The following is a 15,796-nucleotide window of genomic DNA, read 5'->3' on the forward strand; positions in this document are numbered from 1 at the left end:
TATTACTGTGTGTATATATGTGTGTGTATGAGTGAAGGTGTGTAAGTGCCACAGTGTACATGTGGAGGTCAGAGGCAACTTTTGGGAGTTGGTTCTCTCCTTCCACTGTGGGTTCCAAGGATTGAACTGAAGTGGTCAGGTTTGCACTATGAGGTCTTTTACCAGCTGAGCCATCTCACCAGCCCAGATATTCATTTTAAAGTTTATCATTGGTCATTAAATAAATCAGATCAATACTGAGCCTAGTGAAGTAACTTTTTTTTATATGTTCTGATCAGTCCTATTGCAGCTCTAACTCCCCAACCACATTAACAATAGGAAAGCTTCAAAGGATGTAAATTAAAGAGCAATAACTAGTAGAAGGCAGACACTCCATTCTTCAACCATTTTATCACACAAAGAATTGTTTTTTTAATTACAATCCATGGGAGCTGGAGAGATAGCTCATCAGTTAAGAGCACGGGCTGCTCTTACAGAAGACTTGGATTCAGTTCCCATCACCCACATGGCAGCTAACAACTGTCTATAACTCCAGTTCCAAGGGATCCAACACCCTCTTCTGACCTCCACAGGCACTACCTGACATGATTGCACTTACATACATGCAGGCAAAATACTCAAAACACACAGAATGAAAATAATTTAAAAAAAGGTTTTTAAAAATGATTTTCATACATACCAAGTTATAAAAGTATGAAAATAAAATTAAAATCTGTTTTTAATGTGTTAACATTTTTTAAATATTTTATTTATTATTTTATGTGTATGAGTGTTATGCCTGCATGTAGGTAAGTGCACCTGTGTCGTGCAATGCCCGCAGAGGACAGAAGAGGCTGTCGGAGCCCCTGGAACTAGAGTTATGGATAGTTGTTAGCTGCCATGTGGATGCTGAGATTCAAACCTGGGTCTTCTGCAAGAATAGTCAGTGTTCTTAACCGCTGAACCATCTTTCCAGCCCCGTGGTAATTAAATTTTTAACAGGAAATTATATCCTAAATGTTGCTACACTAAACATAAACAAACTTAAACCTTATAGCAAACATTCTTTCTTTTGTGATTGAAGATCTAAAACAGGACTATATATTATACTTGGTTTCACGCAATTAAAAAAATATAACTACATTTCAAGACACTCACATTCAGTTCTTGTGCAAACAGCCTCCAGATAACAAAACCAAGTAACTTGGGTATACACTTTTATGTATGGTTCAGTTAGCCAAGTGCTTGCCTTGTAAGCATGAAGACCTGAGTGTGATTTCCAGAACCCACATGAAAAAAGCTGGGTATAGTGGTATGTGTTTGTAGTCTCAGTACTGGGAAGGCAGAGAGCAGCAGATCTCTGAGGCTGCTGACCAGCCAACCTACCCTACTTGACAAGCTCCAGACAAGTGAGAGATCATGCCTCATAAATAATCATGGACAGTGCCTGAGGAACAACACCTAAGGTAAGTCCTCTGGACTCCACATGTATGCATGCCCACTCCTGCATGCCCACTCCTGTACACAAATAAATGAACATGCATACACACATATATTAAACATATATTTTTATATATTATATACATTCTTTATGTGAATGGCTCAGCAGATTAATATATATATATATATATACCAATAACCACTTTCTCAAATATTTTGCTTTTTATAGTTAAACATGTATTTTTACTTTTGAAAAATAATTAAACATATATTTGTCAAGGTCAAAAAACAAACAAAAAAAAAGCCCTTGCCATCAAGTCTGACAACTTGAATTGAATCTCCAGGGCCCACAGGGTAGAAGGAGAGAGCTGAAGCCATTTTCTGACTTCCACACAGCTGATATGACATAAGCGCATACACACACACACACACACACACACACACACACACACACACTAAATGTTTATGTGTTTTTTAAAAAGAATATAAACATGTTACCCTCTGATCTTCTTCTTTCGTCCAAGGACCTTTTATCAATTCTGGATTCAAAACCTTCTGCCATCGATGTTGGCATTGAAAATCAGAACGATTCTGAAAGAATTTGAACAAACTTGTTATGGAATAAATGTCTCCAAGGACATAAATTAGCCCAACTTAAGTACAACAACAAAATATTAATCAAGAATAGTATAGTGACATCATTATTTAGACATGTACTTTTTTTTTACATACCTATATTCCAACTCTTGGACTTTAATTAATCATAGGTTTAGACTACAAATTAAAAACAACACATTTGAAATTAAAGTATGTATCTCTATACTGTGCTCTATAACATGGTAAGCAGCAAGGCTGGAACAGATCCTCCATAAAGAAATTAATCCAAGGGCTGGAGAGATGCCTCTGCGAGAACCAGTTAAGAGCACTGGCTGTTCTTGCAGAGAACCAGATTTGGTTCCCAGCACCCACATGGCAGCTAACAACTGCCTGTGACTCCAGGGAGAGGATCTGATGCGTTCTTCAGGCCTCCATGGGCATTTCATAACGTGCATTTCCAAACATACAAACTCATACACATAAAATAAAAAATAAATAAATAAAATTAATTAATCCAGAATTGAGGAATAAATGACAGTAGGCAGAAAAACACATGGGGCAGATATAAGAACTCAAACAACTCGGCAGGGGAGCTGGGAGGGTGAAAGAGGCTGAGGGAGTCAAAGCGCAGTGGGTGAAGGTGCTGAGACCAGGACACAGGAGGCTGTGCAGCCCAGGGAAGTAAAAGGAGGTGAGGGCGGGACCAGGCCTAGAAGGTTCCTGGGGTCCCGCAGGGAAGAACTGGGTTGGTCTGGATGCAAAGGATCAGGAAGCAGTGGCGGCTCTGGGCTGAGAGGTTAGCCCCAGTGTCTGGGGTGCCAAGACAAGAAATGGGCCTGTACCAGACTAGGAGAGAGTACTGGGATTAAAGGCCTTTGCCAGCACATCCACTGAAGCAGATCAGTTTGAATAAAAATAACAAAGTCTGGTGGTACAAAGCCATTGGTAAAGAAGATATTTCTTTTTTGCTTCATGTATTTCTAGATCATCTGTAGTCTTGGTGTATGAACTAGTAGCTTTATAAACTGTAAATCAGTAATGAAATATTAGGTATTATTTATTATTGGTAACACATTTTTTTCTAATTTTACTGGTTGACTGTCAAAATATTTCAATAGTTAATTCTCTCAAAGTGTGTTAACATGTACCACAGCTGGGATGTAGCTCAGTAGTAAAGTGATTGCCTAGCATGTGCATGGCCCTAGGTTCAATGTCTAGCATGCAAAACAAAATAAAACCAGTTATCACAAATGTTTATAAAGTCCAACACGAACTTAATATCATTTTCATTTTATAGTCTTATTTTAGGCCCCTAGATAAAAAATTTACAGGTTGAGTACCTGTTATCCAAAATGTTTGAGATGAGAAAACTTTCAGATTTCAGAGGGGTAGTTTGTTGGTTTTGTGTGTCGAGACAGGGTCTCACTATGTAGCTCAGGCTGGTCTCAAATTCACAGAGATCCATCTGTCTCTGCCTCCAGAGTGGTGGGATTAGAGGCATGAACCTCTACCTTACTTAGTAGATATCAGGTTTGGGGGGAATTTGGAAATATTTGCATATCTATAATGATAGATCTTGGAGATGGGAAAAGTCTATATGTGAAATTCACTTATGTTTCAAATCTACTTTATACACATAACCAATCATTTTATACATTTTTAGTACACTTGCCATTTTTACTGTGATGTATTACATGAAGTCAAGGTCATGTTAGTACTCAAAAAGTTGTGAATTTTGAAACACTTCAGATTTCAGATTTTTGGACTAGAGGTACTCAATGATACTACATAAAAACACTTTCTAAGGCATTAGCAACCAACTGCAAGTAGAGCAGAAAACAAAACAAAAAAATGGATATTTTAAGGAATGAAATGATAACTATATAGACATATTTCTGAAAAATAGAAACTTTAACCCAATGATTTAAATCAGATATGCTTTTCTAGAAATGTAAATTCACATTTCACTTACTTGAAGGTGACTAGCAATTAGAGTCCAATCATCAGTTCCATGTTGTTCAACCAACTTCTTTAACTTATCATCCTATTAAAACAGGTATAAAAATCAGAAATATTCCCCCCTACACTTTTCCTTCACCCCTAGTATGGAGATAACATTCTAATTTTCTCAAGTCATATTTTAAAATCATTTTTAGGAGAACTAAAGTCAATTATTATACAAATTCTTTTATTTACTATACTGTTTCAGTCAATCCCAATATCAGCCAGTTATTCATGTCTCTGATTTAAGAATGCATAAGTAGGTTGATGAATAATTTTTCCTCACATTGTTTTTTTTTTTTTTTTTTTGGTCTTTTTGAGGCAGGGTTTCCCTGTAGTCCCAACTGGCCTGGCCTGGCCTGGAAATCACTATGCAGACCAGGCTGGCCTTAAACTCACTGACATCCACCTGCCTCTGCCTCCTGAGTGTTGGGATTAAAGGCGTGCACCGCCACACCTGGTCTCACATTGTTTTTATAATGTGTTTCATAACTATAATAGTATTAACTGATAAACACAAGTATGAAACTGGTAAATGGTGACAGGTAATCACCTCATCTCTTGTCCATTTTACTCTGTTCCAGAGTTTTTTCAGTCCTTTTTGTTGTGGTACTTCGTAATCATGATCAGCATACTGAAGGTCATCATCCTCATCCTCACTACAAATGAACACAATTTGTGAAATCAATAATTTATCTAAACTATTGAATTCAAGCACTGAACTGTATGTGAAGCATGCCTGAAGAACTACTCAGAATAACCACTATATAGTCCCAATACAATTATTCAGAGTATACAAAATTCAGTTCTAAAGAGAAGAGGGAGGAGAGAACAAAAGAGGGTACTGGAATGTATGTGACATGAAAGGAACTATTTGGAGAAAGGAAGAGGATCTGCAAGGGGGAGGAGCAGGGAGACACAAACACAGACAATGTATAACACTATACATACATGAAAATGTCACATGAAAGCCATTTATTTGTATGCTAATCAAAAGTTAATTTTAAAATGTAAAAATAATTAAGTCACATAATGGGAAAGAGCTACAGTGCTCACTGTCGTTGAGGAGATACAGCTAGATATGCCACCAGGAGTCAAATCACAATCTTGTATGCCATTCTAAAGAGTTTAGTGCTTATTCTTTATGTGACCTTTATTTTAAAGAGCTAGAGGATTTTAATTAATGGAGCAAAAGACATATAGCTTGCATTTTGGGAAAAATCAATGACAGAAGTATGGTGGAAGAAGAAAAATTAATTATAACCTTTATAATAACCCAAGCAAGGACTTGATAAATGGGAACATTCAAATACAAACCAGAGTGAGTTAAAAGACACAGGGACAGTTATGTATAATAAAAACATGTAAACTTCTGTTTTATTTTTTTTAAAGACACAATAGAAGAAATGATTCATTAACAATATCAGTAACAAAATGGGTTAACTATCTAGAGATAATATTAACATACTAAATCAAGCTATAGTAAATTTTTAAAAACACTATGAAACAGACTTGAACAAATGGAAGAATATTTAGAGCACATTCCTGGATAAGAAAACAACATATAGTGACGTCCATAGAATGGCACACGCCTTTAATCCCAGCCCTCAGGAGGCAGAGGCAGGCAGATCTCTGTGAGTTCCAGATCAGCCTGGTTTACATAATGAGACCTTGTCTCAAAAAATCAAATGAATAAAATAAAATAAAAATAGACATTGAGAAGGAATTAAATTAGGAATTAGATGAAAATAAACAAGTAACAGTACCCAGAGAAGTTCCAAAAAGTAATTATTAGAATCAGTATTACCTAATATATAAATTAGAGACAAAAAAATACAGAACAGAATGATACTGACATATAAACAGATATATACATAAATGTAACAGAATAAAACATTCAAGTAAAACATGGAATTATAAGAGTAACTTTTCAACTCAGTGGAGAAACATGCATTTTTCAATGACTGTTAAGACATTAAATAGCCATTTTTTTAAATACACATTATATGCTAGTCTCTTTTTATTTCTTTGTGTATGTGTGTATTGCCTGCATGTAGGTAAGTGCATGTGTGTCATGCAATACCTGCAGAGGACAGAAGAGGCTGTCAGATCTCCTGAAACTGGAGTTACAGTTGTTAGCTGCCATGTGGGTGCTGTGATTTGAACCCAGATCTTCTGCAAGAACAGCCAGTGTTCTTAACCGCTAAGCCATCTCTCCAGCCCCCTAAATAGCCATTTTAAAAAGCTAAAGTTCTGCCAGGTGTGGTGGCGCACACCTTTAATTCCAGCACTCGGGAGGCAGAGGTAGGCAGATCTTTGTGAGTTCAAGGCCAGCCTGGTCTACATAGTGAGTTCCAGGACAGCTGGGGCTATAGGGAGACCCTGTCTCAAAAAGACAAAAAAAAAAAGTGAAAGGTTCTGCTTTATAATAAAATATATTCAGATGAAACATTTGTTTTTAAAAATAAAAAACTGTAATAGTATTATAAGATAGGGAAGAATTTTACCTTTTTATGTCATTGGGTAGGAAGTAAATATGCCAAAAATATAGAGCCCATAAAAGAACAGACCAACCAAGGTAAAAACAGTGGATAGAAAGATGTACATGCAACTGTGAAATGTTTTTTTTTTTTTACAAAAGGAAAAAGCAACTTCACAACTGATAGATATGAAAGATGTGAAAGAATGAATAATGAAGGATGACTTCAAAATTTCTTGTTTTGGAGTATAATTTAGAGCTATTCACTGAAAAAAAATAGGAGACAAAATTTTGGGGCAAGAAAATGAAAGAGTGGGGCTGGAGAGATGGCTCAGCAGTTAAGAACACTGGTTGTTCTTGCAGAAGACCCGGGTTCGAATCCCAGCACCCACATGGCAGCTAACAACTGTCTGGAACTCCAGTTCTAGGGGATATGACAGTCTCTTCTGACCTCCGCAGGCATTGCACGACACAGATGCACTTACCTACATGCAGGCAATACACTCATACACATAAAATAAAAATAATAAATAAAATATTTTTAAAAAAGAAAAGAAAATGAAAGAGTAACTACAGTTTAGGCCTATAAGCATGTATAGAAGAGAACTGAGCATCATAAACAGAATGCATGTTACAGATGTAATTCTCCAATAGCTATGCTTCTTAAAGAGAAAAACCAGTGAAACTCATTTTGATCAATATTATTATTTTACCCAATATAAAAATCAACATAAAAGTTATAAACAAAATATTTTACATTATTTTTGTTAACTAAAGTCCCAAAATCTGGTGTTTTGTGCCAAATACATCACAATTCAGACTAGCTCTATTTCAAGAGCTCAGCAGTCATCTGTGGTTGCGTATACCCTACTAGGTAGAACAGAGCTAGAAGACAATTGGGGGCATGGATCTCCTGCTCAGATACAAGATCTAGAGTAGAGAAATGTTTTTGGCAATTGCCAGCACACAAAGAACAGTTGAAGGCTGAGGAGATGGCTTGGCCAGTAATGTGCTTACCACCCAAGCATGAGAACAAGAGTTCAGATCCCCAGCACCCACATAAAAGCCAGATGTGGCAGGTCCTGGGGCTTGCTGGCCAGCCAGGTGAGCCAAATCAGTGAGCTCCATGTTCAGTGAGAGACTCTGTCTCAAAAAATAAGGTGAAGAACTATTGATGAAGACACCCAAGGTTGTCCTCTGGCCTCTACAAGCACATGTATACATGTGTATGCGCATAAAATAAATAAAATTAAAAAAGCACTTGAGACTATCAGATGTTCAAGGAACACTGATACTGTAAGGGGAGCCAAAGTCAGAACCTGAGCTTATATGGGTTAAAAAAAACAATAAAAGAATTTTAGGGAATGAAATCCCCAACTGAGGGCCTCCATGATAACCTGATTCTGAGTAGCCAGAGGCCTGTAAAAAGTAATGAGCATCTGAAAATGACACTAGCTAACATTTATTTAAAACTTAAGTACCAAATTTCATTATAGAGACTGAAGAGATGGCTTAGCTACAGCAAGCGTTGGGTGCTCTTGTAGAGGGCCTGGGTTTGGTTCCCAGTATCCACATGGTGGCTTACAACTGTCTGTTAACTCCAGTTCCAGGGAATTCAATGTCCTCTTCTGGCGTCTGCGGGTACCAGGCACACATGTGATGTATTGTATATGCAAATACTTATACACATAAAAATTAATTAAAAAAAAACTTTTACAACAACCTTGAGAGAAGTGTTATCCTTATTGCCATCTCCCAGAGTAGAAAAATTTGACTTAGAAAAGTAACTTCTTCCCAATGTCACACTAAATATGACTTGGCCAACCTTTAGAGTCCACTATTTAACCATTTTACTATATACAACATATTGAAAAAAATAGAGAAAGCATATTAAGAAGCTAGAAGTTACCAAAGACAAACTTCAAGCTCATTCTGAAAGAACAAGGTTCCAGTTCTAATTTAACTACTCACTTGTAACCCTAAACATACTAACTTCTCAGGGCTGTAGTTTACTTCTCTGTAAAATGAATATAATATCACCTACCTTTAAGGAAAGGTAGCTGAATATTATATACACAGATCACCTGGCAGTATTCAAAATTATTTTTGCAGGGGCTACAGAGATGGTTCAGTGGTTAGGGGGAATGATTGTTCTTGCAGAGGACCCAGGTTTGGTTCCTAACACCCACATGGTGGCTAACAACCATTCATACCTCTAGTTCCAGGGAATTCAATGTCTTCTTGTGATCTCTGTGGGCACTGCATGACATGGGTGCACTTACATACATGCAAGAAATATAGTCATATACAAAAATAATAAAAGTATTCAAAATTGTTTTTGCCTTACTAGATTTAACTCTCTTCCAAAAATTCCTTCTAATTTTAAACAGCAAGTTTGTAGATCTATCTTTACTGCAATATAATTAAGAATATGTGAGAGGCTTCTAATATCTAAATGTAGTAAATTCAATATTTTGAAAATTTAAGTCCTAGATTTTACACACACACACACACACACACACACACACACACACACACATCCTTTGCAGGAATCCCTAATTTCCTCTGCCTTGTCAAGTCCACAGGACGAAAATTCTTCATATTTGGACAGACAAAACATCAAGATCTCCCATTCTATCTATGATGCCTATCTACCACTGCAATTTGATGTACTTTAGTTTCCCAGTGCTGTCTTTCCCTGAAACCAATGTCTACTATAACAATAATCCTTAATATTTTGCTAAACTATGCCCAATTAAAGAAAACACTTATTGTTGGCAGTCAACTCCAACTATCAGAAAAAAATCACATGGTTACCCAAGAGTAAACTGTAACATGCTTCAAGGCCCAATGATTTCACAAATTTCTAAGTAAGCTTCTAGACTGGATAAAGCTCTGTACTACAGTTTGCACAGAGTACACACTCTTTCTTGTCGTAATGCTTACCATATTTGCCAACCTTCCCAACCAAACAGTTCAAGAGTGCAAAGACTATGTCTACCATGTTCACTTCCCAAATATGTGTAACATCTTTATCCTTTCACCTCCCCCAAAATTACCACATTCCCTTTCAACCCAACCAAAATGTCACATTCCCCAAAATCAGTGTGATCTCAAAATAGAAATGAGAAAGAAAAACAATTTGTTTTAATCATTAGAAGGCGGTAAAACACATTCCCATTTGTTAACATGGATTTTCAGTGTCCAAATGCACCTCCAAGAGGTAGAATTTTAAGTAGAACCTGCTAAAAGAAACTTTTAAAGGAAATTCAGTACGGAAGGGGTTCTTTGAGGGTATCTACAATTCTGCCTAACCTTTCCTAGAAAAGTTCCAGCAACATCACCACTTCCTGACATCCCATAGACCCCCTCAGGCATGCGTTTCACGGGTTCTCTTTTCCCTCTCCTCTGGTCCCAAAAGCTTCCATCACAGCACATTCAAAACTTTTTGTTTGTTTGTTTTTTGGGGTTTTTTTTTCCCTTTGGTCTTTTTGAAGCAGGGTCTCCCTGTAGCCCCAGCTGTCCTGGAACTCACTATGTAGACCAGGCTGGCCTCAAACTCACAAAGATCTGCCTACCTCTGCCTCCCGAGTGCTGGGATTAAAGGCGTGCACCACCACACCCAGCCAAAACTGTTTTTTTAAAACTAGGTTACTTCTAAACTAAAACAAATTTTAATTTAGGAGTAATGTGCGTGCATAAATCTTGAAAAGCTACAGAATACCTGCATAACATCTAATCTGTACAAAATTTACCTTAAGGTTCTTATAAAAATATTTTGAAGATATGAGCACAAAATTGTTAGACAAAAATACTAGTTAGCAAGGAGTAATTTTCCCTAAAAGGTGCTCATTTTAAAACCCTACTCCTTATTTTTTGACTGTACACTTTGTAAGAAATTTCTATTTCGACATGAGGCTCAATTCTATTTTGTATTTAGCATGCTCATCAGTTTCAGACAGTGAGATACATTATGGAGTCCCTTCAACATTCAGGAAACTGAGTTGAGTGGGTGAACGTAAGGGAACACTAGAGTTCTTAGAATCATCTCAACCACTGGGACTTTCCTAGAGTTTAATCTTCTACTTAGTTTAGGGATCAACATTTTGTGTATGGAACTGGCTTTGTTTTTTGTTTTCATGTGAACCCAGAGTTTCTCCTATGCTACACAATATACCATAGAGCTACATCTCTAGCCCCAAGGTATTTCTATGGACACTTGTTAAAAAGATGACACAACTTACAAGTAAGTATTAACAGGAAAAAAATCCTAGAAATGTACCAATTTCAATAGTCATCCCAAGCAGATGCCTAACAACATCTATAATTTACTAAAAAATAAAAAGAAAGTATTGGTCAATCAAGATGGCTCAGAGGGTAGAAGCACTGGCATGCAAGCCTGATAACATAAATTTGAGTGCTAGGACCCACATGGTGAAAGAAGAGAACCAATTCCTGAAAGTTGTCCTCTGCTCTCTGGCCTGAGTGTGGCTGCACACATATAAAAATAGTAAGTAAAAAAAATTTTAAGGTAAAGGATTAATCTTCACATGTAACCTTGCTAATGCCAATGTCCTACTTTCATTTAACCACAAGAAGGTCCTACTGCTTTTTGTTTTTTTTTAAAAAAAAAAAAAGGACACAAGACCTCTGTTTGAATTTGTTATGTAACCCAGGCTGGTCTTGAATTCACGATCCTGCCTCAGCCTTCCAACTGCTAGAAAATATTTTATAAACCCCTAATACACAAGCAAACTATATCCAAATAGAAACAATTTTATGAATGAATAAAGTGATAAGGATGATTATGAAATAGCAAAAGGAAGCACAAAAATATCTGTAATTTATTAGGCTAGGAAAATAACAGAAATTATACATCAGGGCATAAACTAACAGGATATGATAACCATGACTTTACCTGTGAAACAATACACAAATTCACAATTGGTGGATCCTAAAATAAAACATTTGGGGGAAGTACAGAATAACAAACAACTTTAAAACAGTAAAAATGAGTTAAATAAAGGAAAATACAAATATTTATTTTAAATTTACTTTTACTGAAAAAGTAACTACTAGTTTGAAATTGGAGAAACATTAGGAGTTCTACAGAATCTTTTCTAGTAAAACTTCTCCATTTTGATCATATTTTTAATAACAAATTGCCTCAAATCTGAAATATTTATCATAATAAAAAATATACAAGGCCACCTAGTGGCTAATGTTTGTAATCCTAACACTTGAGAGGCTGGGGCAGGATTTTCATTACTTAAATCCAGCCTGGGCTACACAGTGAGATAGTGAGTTGAGACTAGCCTATACTACAGAGTGAGACACCCCCCTCATCTCAAAAAAAAAAAAAAATCTTTCTTATACTTCTTGAGGCCAGGGCAACTATATATTTACTTTGCATTCAACTGCATTCAGGTTATGAACATTTGCCAAGATGATTTAACCAAGGTGAACTCAGGCCACCCAGTGGTTAATATACTGTACTGCATACATGAATATTGACTTCCACATCAAGACTGTGAACGAGCATTATTACAGTGGACAAATTTGACTTTACACAACCTGGATCATTAATAATGCAAACACTGAAATAATACTGAAGAGACTTTTATCTAGCTATTCATAAACAAAAACAATGTGAGAACATTTATAATTCCTTTGGAGCATGAGTATTTTTAAATGAAAAAAAGATGATCACAAAAGTCATCAAAATAAAATGTGCATATAAGCTACCTTACAGACTACAAAATCCAAACCTCTTATACTAGTAGATAAAAACCATACAGATATTATCTGCTTTCCCAAAACAGTACTGCCAGTTAATGGCAAAGCTGACTAAAAAGTCATTTCTCATAGTTCAGTATACTTTCACTTCAACTCATTTTTCTGGAAAGAACAGTTAAAGTTGCTATACACACCACCAAAAAAACAAAATCCTATGTGAAAGCTAGCTTTCTTCTTTTCAATTCAATTTAGTCATTGGTTATCTTAAGTGTAAAAACCTTAATAACTAGTAAGTAGGCTTTGCAGTATCTGAATTATTTTTAAGTTTATTTATAAGCATAGAACTGGCCTTTAAAAACTAAACCAGGTCTGGTGGGATGGGTCCATGGGTAAAGGTGTTTGCTGCCAAGCCTGATGACCTGAGTTCAATCCCCAAGACACACACAGTGGAAGGGGAGAAACAATTCCAGACAGCTGTCCTCTGAGCTCCACATGCACACCTTGGCACATGTGCATCCACATACACACACACAAAAGATGTAAATAAAAATTTTACATTCTAAAAATAAAACTATACTTATTTTGTGTAAATATGCTTTAAAACCATAAACATATTATTAACAGATGTCCTAATATAAGAATTACTGTAATTATGCCAGTAACACCCCCACTGGGATCTAAAACTATTTTAAGTGACAATACTAAATGATCTTTTTCTATATGTAAATCTAAGTGACAAACTCCACAGCTATTTAAAAAATCCAAAAGCCAGTATCCTTCAGTTATTTCATATTTAAGGCAACAGTTTTTTGATCTTAGGTGTTTTTTTTCCCAGATCACAGAGGAAAAAGTATACTATAGAATTTATGCCTATACCATTAAGCAAAACTTTAATATACTGTCCATTCAAATTTGCACGTGCTGGAAATCTCAAAGTACAACTTGCAATGTCTGAATTACTTCATTTCTATTATATACCTCACATACAATGAGATTCTTAGCAAAAGAGAGTAAAATGCTCAATGAATAGGTTACTTCTCCATCAAAACATTTTAGATTCTATTATCTTCTAAGATAGTCATGTTTACATATATAAGAAATTTAACAGCACATGAAACTCAATCAAGAAGCCCCCAAAAAAAATTACACCAGAGATGGTGATTTCTCACCACATCCTCTCTCTGTATATTCCCAGAAGTACAGCTTCACTGCATCACAATTATCCTAGGCTTCTTATCTCTCTTGACATCATTCTGTTTCAATTGACTTAGCTGACAAGAAATGAAAGCTAACAGAACAATGAATGTTTAGAGCTCAAACTCACAGTATTGTCAATAAAATAATTTGTACAGACAAACTAATCATTTAAATTATTTCTCCATAGTCTACAACTAGGAGACAGGGTCAACTGTGATATCAAAAAGAAAAAAAAGTTAGGGAGAAAAGGGTTCTGATAGTCACACATCAGTGTCTAACCATAACTTGAACTAAATGCTGATGACAGAATAAGCCAAGAAAACTGTTTCAAGCAAGGTTATCATCAATTCTTAGATAATGGCACACATTAAATATACACAAGAGTCAGTTACTGACGATAGATTCACTTGTCTCTTTGCATAATTTTAGAATACTTTTATACTTAAAGTTTCAAAAGGCAATCACAATTAGTTTTTAATCTGTATATTTTCTGAAGATGGAGATATTGTGTCCTTGAAGGTCTAGATCAGTAATTCTCACCTGCATGAATCTGTTCCCTCACCCCAAAAGACATGTGACAACATCTGTAAACATTTTTCACTGTCCTGACTGTGGGAAGCTGGGTATTACTGTCTTCCACTAAGTAGAGGTCAAGGATGCTAAACATCATACAAATAATGATCTATTCCAAAATGTTAACAGTGCCAAGATAGTGTGCCTGCGAGTGTGTACATATCTGTTACAGTTCAGTGTTTGTCCTATTCTGTAGCTGCTACAAATAAGGTCATTTTAACATAATTACATTTTAGGTTGACTTCTGCAGAACAATCTTACATGCAGTTTATTAAATAAATAATGTGTAGTTATTTTTAATCCAAATCTGCAATGAATGGCTTCCAGTACTAAATTTCAACTCCGGAAATACAACTTTAAATAGGATTTTGAGAAAGTGGATCTAGGTACAAGTGCCTTTTCAAGTTTACTGAAACCTGAGATATTGTGGATTGTGTCATCCCATTACATCACACAATTTAGGTTACCGTAGTAACATAAGATAAAAGGTGCATAAAGTTACTCCAGTAACATAAAAAAATGTGCCCCATCCGTTACAACGAACGTACAGTCAAAGCCAAACATGAACTCAAAATACAAAGTGACTAAAACACATTGTTTCAAGTTTACCTGATGGTAACAATGTGACAGAAGATGTCAAGAATAAAGCTCAGAACATGGGTATGGCAATTCCAGAAAGAATCAGACAGGTTCTCTGCTCCTCAGCTAGTCTCAGAGGACTTTCCATCACCTAAGAGAGCGAATGTGGCAGAGAGGTGCCTGGCCAGGTTTGTCACGGAGTTCCTGTTTTGACTGGCACAGAAAGTCACAGACGACAACCCCATTTTCAAGTCACCCAGGCAGGACACAACTACTTCTACCAACGTGGTGTAGCCCCTGAAAAGTGCAGAACTTACCTGGCAAAAACCTCCCTCTAACAAGTGGCTGGGTGCGCTGTGAATCAGTTCAAAGGGGCGACCAGAGCAATCGCGACTCAAGGTCCTGGACACAGCGGCCCCGACCCTCCCCACGTCCCGGCTGCGCTCCTGCCAGAGCGGCTCCAGCGGTCAGGGGACAGCGGGAAGGAAACCCTGTGCCCGGGGCAGTGAGGGCCTAGGGGGACCATAGGGGAAGGATCGAGATTCGGGGCCCGGATGGACCGCCAGGCCTGGGTAGAGATGTCACCCACCTGCGCGACCTCTTCGCCATCCTTCAAGTACCGCATAGGCGCGGGCTGGGCGGGGACGCGGGTCAGCCTCCTCCAGCCTCAGGCGAAAGCTGCCCGTCCCCGACCCTCCCGCCGCTTCCCTCGCTCCTTCCCAGGCGGCCGACCGCGGAACACAGGCCCCGGACAGGGCAAGGCGGGATGGAGTGAGAGAGAGGCGGACCGCGACCCGCCCCCGGCCCAGCACCGCTCCTAGCCCCGGCCCGACCCAGGCAGAGATGCCTTCAACATGTCAAGAGGCGCGCTCCCGCCCTCCACCCGCCCCTCCCTCCGCCGCCGCCTCGTCCCTGCTGCCCGGCGCGGCTGTCACGGGCGCCCACCCCGCCCTCTCCCCGCTGGAGCAGCTCTGCAGCACTCGCTGCCTCCTGCAGGGTTTTGTCAGCACCGCCGAATCTCGCGCCCAGCCTCCCTCAAGAGCCGCCGTTTGAATCTGCGCACGCGGCCCCGAACTTCATTGGCTAGAACGGCCGCACGGGGAGGGGGGGGCGGAGCGCGCGCCTGAGGGCGGGGCCGGGGGCTGGCAGCAGGGCCTGGAGCTCGCGGGAGTCGGGAAGGAACCCGAGCTGGAGGAACGCTCGAGGCCCGGCTTG

At 38.1% G+C, this 15,796-nt stretch overlaps 1 protein-coding gene across 2 annotated transcripts in view; it reads right to left on the reverse strand.

Annotated features, from left to right (window-relative positions):
- Mybl1 (MYB proto-oncogene like 1) overlaps window positions 1-15,556 on the reverse strand; it is a 46,933-nt gene extending 31,377 nt beyond the window's left edge. For both annotated transcript variants that reach the window (XM_029557010.1, XM_008854764.3), the window contains exons 1-4: window positions 15,171-15,556; window positions 4,571-4,676; window positions 3,989-4,060; window positions 1,918-2,010 (exon numbers count right to left, since the gene is read on the reverse strand). In XM_029557010.1, the coding sequence (XP_029412870.1) occupies window positions 1,918-2,010; window positions 3,989-4,060; window positions 4,571-4,676; window positions 15,171-15,190 (291 nt within the window). In that variant the 5' untranslated portion in view covers window positions 15,191-15,556. The remainder of the gene's footprint in view (window positions 1-1,917; window positions 2,011-3,988; window positions 4,061-4,570; window positions 4,677-15,170) is intronic.
- Window positions 15,557-15,796: the final 240 nt, after the last annotated feature.

Source organism: Nannospalax galili, unplaced genomic scaffold, assembly GCF_000622305.1.
Source record: "Nannospalax galili isolate Female #2095 unplaced genomic scaffold, S.galili_v1.0 scaffold247, whole genome shotgun sequence".
Lineage (NCBI taxonomy): Eukaryota > Metazoa > Chordata > Mammalia > Rodentia > Spalacidae > Nannospalax > Nannospalax galili.